The sequence below is a fragment of the Oncorhynchus tshawytscha genome, linkage group LG09, assembly GCF_018296145.1.
Source record: "Oncorhynchus tshawytscha isolate Ot180627B linkage group LG09, Otsh_v2.0, whole genome shotgun sequence".
NCBI classification, from domain to species: domain Eukaryota; kingdom Metazoa; phylum Chordata; class Actinopteri; order Salmoniformes; family Salmonidae; genus Oncorhynchus; species Oncorhynchus tshawytscha.
In genome coordinates, this window is record NC_056437.1 from 11,505,652 (window position 1) to 11,511,651 (window position 6,000).

Here is a 6,000-nt window from a genome sequence, read left to right on the forward strand (position 1 = left end):
TGAGACACAGAATCCCAAACACCAGCAGAGTGAGACACAGAATCCCAAACACCAGCAAAGTGAGACACAGAATCCCAAACACCAGCAGAGTGAGACACAGAATCCCAAACACCAGCAGAGTGAGACACCGAATCTCAAACACCAGCAGAGTGAGACACAGAGTCCCAAACACCAGCCGAGTGAGACACACTGTAGAAACAGCTTGTTTAGTTGACAGTATAGAAGGCACTGCACACCAGAGGAGGCTGGTGGGAGGAGGTATAGGACAATAGGCTCATTGTAATGGCTATAATAGAAAGAAATGGAATTGAATCCAACATGTTGTTTACATGTGTTATGTACCATTCCATTATTCCATTCCAGTCATTACAATGAGCCTGTCCTCCTATAGCAGCTTCCTCTGATGTACACTATCTCTAAGCAGACTGTGTAGGTCACACCATGACCAGCAGGACTCAAGATACCTTGTGGTAATCAGCTTGATTTGCATTCAGAGGACATTTGCAAGTCAAATCTTACCTGTGGGTAAAGTGGAGAAAATATCTAATGCAATGACAAACTGAACACAGCTCTGAGCTCTACCTGCACTTCAGGTGTTATCCTTGGGACTTATAGCCTGTTCCAATATCTGTTTTTTGCTGTCTTGTCACATTCAATAACAACGACCACATAGGAGTTGGCTATACAGCACAAACAGATCTGGAACCAGACTAGAAGAGATGGCCCCAGTCTGTGATCATTTCAAATGCTCTCCAAACAGAAGGGACCAAATGTAGTGTAACCTGTCTCACTGTCTTTCTGTAGTTCCGGTCTATAGAGTACATTCATTACGTTGCAAACAGCACCTTGTTTCTATAGAGGCCTGTTCATAAAACACTTTTATGTGTCTTTAGATGTCATCCTGAGGAAACAATCTTATATCACATAGTCCATTAGAGTTTGGGAGAGACTGGGGAGAGTCTCTCTCTCTCTCTCTCTCTGCTCTCTCTGCTCTCTCTGCTCTCTCTGCTCTCTCTGCTCTGAGCATCCTGCTAGAGGATGGAACACTTATTATTAGGTTACAGATTGTTCACAGTACAATGTCTTATAACTAATGTTCTGTTTTCCATGTTAGACCTCACTCAGTGTAGTTTGGACAGTGCTTGAGATAACTCTTCTTTATAAAGACAAGTAAAAGTGTCCTTGTGAAAAATAATTAGAATCTTACTATTTATAAGTCTGTAATAAACAGTAAAGGGCAAACTAATGTTCAGTAGCACTTTTCATTGAGCCTCTAGTCTAGAATGTGCCAGCTACTATAAGGAAAAATGTCAAGTCCAAGTGTTTTGTGGGAATCATGACTACATCCAGCACTGTCTAAAAATAGAGAGCAGCTCCGGTGTTCTAATAGGCACCGGTGTTCTAATAGGCACCGGTGTTCTAATAGGCAACTTATGTACTAATAGGCACCGGTGTTCTAATAGGCGCCGGTGTTCTAATAGGCAACTTGTGTACTAATAGGCACCAGTGTTCTAATAGGCGCCGGTGTTCTAATAGGCGCCGGTGTTCTAATAGGCGCCGGTGTTCTAATAGTTCTAATAGGCACCGGTGTTCTAATAGGCACCGGTGTTCTAATAGGCTCCGGTGTTCTAAATAGGCTCCGGTGTTCTAAATAGGCTCCGGTGTTCTAATAGGCACCGGTGTTCTAATAGGCAACTTGTGTTCTAATAGGCACCGGTGTTCTAATAGGCGCCGGTGTTCTAATAGGCGCCGGTGTTCTAATAGGCGCCGGTGTTCTAATAGGCACCGGTGTTCTAATAGGCGCCGGTGTTCTAAATAGGCACCGGTGTTCTAATAGGCTCCGGTGTTCTAAATAGGCACCAGTGTTCTAATAGGCACCGGTGTTCTAATAGGCTCCGGTGTTCTAATAAGCTCCGGTGTTCTAATAAGCTCCGGTGTTCTAATAAGCTCCGGTGTTCTAATAGGCGCCGGTGTTCTAATAGGCGGCGGTGTTCTAATAGGCTCCGGTGTTCTAATAAGCTCCGGTGTTCTAATAAGCGCCGGTGTTCTAATAGGCACCGGTGTTCTAATAGGCGCCGGTGTTCTAATAGGCAACTTGTGTTCTAATAGGCGCCGGTGTTCTAATAGGCACCGGTGTTCTAATAGGCAACTTGTGTTCTAATAGGCACCAGTGTTCTAATAGGCACCGGTGTTCTAATAGGCACCGGTGTTCTAAATAGGCTCCGGTGTTCTAATAGGCACCGGTGTTCTAATAAGCTCCGGTGTTCTAATAGGCGCCGGTGTTCTAATAAGCTCCGGTGTTCTAATAAGCTCCGGTGTTCTAATAAGCTCCAGTGTTCTAATAGGCACCGGTGTTCTAATAGGCACCGGTGTTCTAATAAGCGCCGGTGTTCTAATAAGTGCCAGTGTTCTAATGTTTTAAGTTCTACAATCTCTCTCTGATATGGCTCTAGACTCCATTATTATCGTTTGGCTTGATGTGTTGTAGAATCCATGAAAATGAAGGCCACAAACATATCGTGTTACACACACATAAAGACAAGTTAAATAAAGGTGGAATAAAAAATAAAAATAAATAAAAAACAAACACACACCCAGAGGAGGGGTAACATGAGGACCCTCGGTGTGTGTTGGATGACAGTGTGATATTTTGGGATGGTTTGACAGCCAAGGGAAACTGCACCAGGCCAACCCTTCCATTACTCAATCCCTCAATCACTCCCAGAGAGCCTGTGGGAGACAGAGCCTATATCCCCAGTACTACCCTATTCCTTATATAGTGCACTACCTTTGACCCATAGGGCTCCAGTCAAAATAGTGCACTACTGTATATAGGGAATAAGGTGCCATTTAAGACACAACCATAGCCTATATGAGTACAGGCTGAGGTATTGACACTAGGCCAGAGGGAATGAGATGCCACACAAGTAAGTGAAGCAACACTTCTCTAAAATAGACTGCTGATACACTGTGGTCGCCAGGGACAACAATGGGAGGTTTGATCCAGACCTGAGCCCAAACACTATTTCAAATCATCTCAAATACTTTATCTGGGCTTGATTGAACTTGCCTACTGCAATGGAACCAATAGAAAATTGCAAAAGCGCAAACCTGGCCTATCTAGTACTCCAATGAGACTAGAGTAAATACTAAAAGTGTTTGAATGATTTCAAATAGTACTTGAACCCATGTGTGGTTTGTTTGGAGAAAAGGTCCATGTTGAGGCAGTAAAAGTCCACCTGTCTTCAGACTGAGCCACGACCAGTTACATATAAACATAACAGATGTGGAATAGTGTCAGGCAACTCAAGGTATAGTAGCCCTGTTCCTACTAGAATTACACATGCTGTGTTATAATCCACTTTTGTTATAATTTATTTGGGCCATGTGTTTCCTCAGTGAGTCTTGAGGCAACCTTGATGCCAGAAAATAACCAGAAAAGAGGACTATTCCATTATTGATGGGCCTCGCCTCCCATCCCTGGCAATGAGTATCAAAAGCAATATAATGTCTGCAAAGCTTCGGCAGTACAGTCTGGATCTAAGTTACTGTGGTATGATGAGTCTAACCACCCTGATACAGCACAGGGTGGTGTGTGTGTGTGTGTGTGTGTGTGTGTGTGTGTGTGTGTGTGTGTGTGTGTGTAAAGATCACTGGGACAACACATGTATTTTGTTTACAAATATGTACTTCAAAAGTTATTTTTAAATACATCAAGAATGCAAAAGTGGTGTGACTTGTGTGGTGTGACTTGTGATTCATTTTAACTGGGCAAATAGGTCAACCATAAGCGGACTAAAGCATAAATGTTACTCTTAAAAATGAGGCATCTCAAAATATCCGTGCAGCAATAATCCATTGCATAATTTTAGTATGCCATCCAGTTGTGGGGATTTAGAAAATGAAAACATGATAGTAAACGATCTCAATATCAACGTGGCCAAATAGGGAGAATTGTGTGGAACCTTCTCTCAAGTTTTATGTTCTTTCAAACACGCTAATTTAGCGGCTAGAGCCTGAAGTCTGTCTCTGGGGTGAGCAAAAAAGTGTAGCCTGGTCTAACATTCAACAAATTGCCCTTAAAATATGAGAAGTAAAGAACCAAACCATTCAATAGGCTGGTATATTAGTCTACATTAAAAAAAAGTTTGAACAATTGTAATGAGCTGGACCTGTCCAACACAACCCGTTGTTGAATGTCCTTGCTTACCTGGCTGTTCTCGAAGAGCCATCACTGACACAGTATAGTGCGCCGTGTCAAAGTACGGAAACATGGACAGACCAGCCAGTCCATGGGACAGTTCGTCCAAATTCAAAACCCGAAACAAATCCATATGTCTGTTACTGTGGAACCCTTCACTTGGAGTGTTCCCTATGTCTAATCCTCGAGGTGTCAATACGCGGCAGACGTCCAACTTCAAGCATCAAAGCAGTCAGTTTGGTTTCTCCCGGGTCTGTCCCAGTCTGTTTTGTCTTCCGACCAAAACAGCTGGATCTGACGAGAGCGGGAAAAAAAAGCAGCCAACAGCTGGTTAGCAGACTTCTGGGATCTCCGCTGGTCGCTCAGCAACGGCTCCCTATGGGCACCGGATTGGAAATACAAGGACGCGGAATTCCTGCTACTTCGGTCCGCCATTGCTATGATGTGGCAGCTCGAGCAAGCCGAGCTCTCTGATTGGGAAATAGTGGGAGGATTAGCCAATCAGAGGTGTGTGTGTCTAGAGTAGTAATGCTACAGGTATAGGACCATTTACAGTCAGAGGACAGGTTCTCGCGCGTGGACACACACACACACACGCATAGGCAGAGAGTTCATTATTTAGATATACTTAGATCATGGTAATTACCTGAGCAGAAGGGTACAGTTATGCACATGTTATTATCGTTGCGACCGTTTACATGGTAATTACATAGGCAGACCTACTGCTGTGTATACAGGTGGAATATGTTAATTTGATCACTCTTTTGTTGCTGAGAATCTTCCTGCAGATGAGCTTCGTGATTGACATAAATTCACCAAAAAAGCCACACTAACACACGGTTATATTAACAGTATTGCACTTTTGTGTAGGCCACCTACTGTAGGCTACTTGCCAAAAATAAAGAGGGGATGCATGTTTTTATGGGGAGGCTTAGTTTGATGGACAAGAACATACTTTGATCCAGTTTGGGATTCAACGGACACAACGAACCTACATCATTTTGCCACCAGAGGGCAGCAATTGTATAATTATGCTTTCTCTGTTCGTCAGCAATTGGAAATGTATGTGGAAAGCTCCTGCCCAGTACCCAGTGATCTGTAATGCGCAGTAAAGGCCAGTCGATGGAGACAACAGATCAGATACTTGGTGACATTGTTGTTGACTTTATTTGACCAGAAACCTAGGTAGGCAGGTAGGCAGGTTAATGTGATTTTCAATGTTTTCTTGGACAAACATACAATACCAGTCAAACGTTTGGACACACCTACTCATTAAAGGTTTTTTCTTTATTTTTTAAAACTATTTTCTACATTGTAGAATAATAGTGAAGACATCAAAACTATGAAATAACACATAACACCAAAAAAGTGTTAAACAAATCAAAATATATTTTATATTTGTGATTCTTCAAAGTAGCCACCCTTTGCCTTGATGACAGCAATTGTTACCTAAAGTGAAAAAGAAATACATTTAGTTTCACAATGGATTATAGGTCTATGAGAAGTTCATACCAGACATGGTGGAAAGTCCCCTTGTGAGTGATGACACAGCACCGAAACTGTGAAGGATGTATTTTAATGCCTTGAGGTAGTCCAGAGTACGTGCACAGTAGGAGTGGGAGAGAGTACAGTTTAGACAGGTGATGAGGTAAATGCATCCTATAGCAGTGGAACAATTACAGAAGCAGGTTACTGTGACAACAACCATGTTTATGCCTGTGAGAGAAGACTGAAAACAAAAGACTTGAGTTCCCACCCTAAGGTAACACCTACCCTAGGCTTTAATACCTACCCCTGTC

At 42.8% G+C, this 6,000-nt stretch overlaps 1 protein-coding gene across 3 annotated transcripts in view; it reads right to left on the reverse strand.

Annotated features, from left to right (window-relative positions):
• LOC112257369 (trimeric intracellular cation channel type B) overlaps window positions 1-4,650 on the reverse strand; it is a 44,619-nt gene extending 39,969 nt beyond the window's left edge. The window contains exon 1 of one of the 3 annotated variants that reach the window (XM_042326534.1): window positions 4,211-4,650. In XM_042326534.1, the coding sequence (XP_042182468.1) occupies window positions 4,211-4,334 (124 nt within the window). In that variant the 5' untranslated portion in view covers window positions 4,335-4,650. The remainder of the gene's footprint in view (window positions 1-4,210) is intronic. The other 2 variants (XM_042326535.1, XM_042326536.1) reach the window with 2 other exon arrangements.
• Between the last annotated feature and the right edge of the window lie 1,350 nt (window positions 4,651-6,000).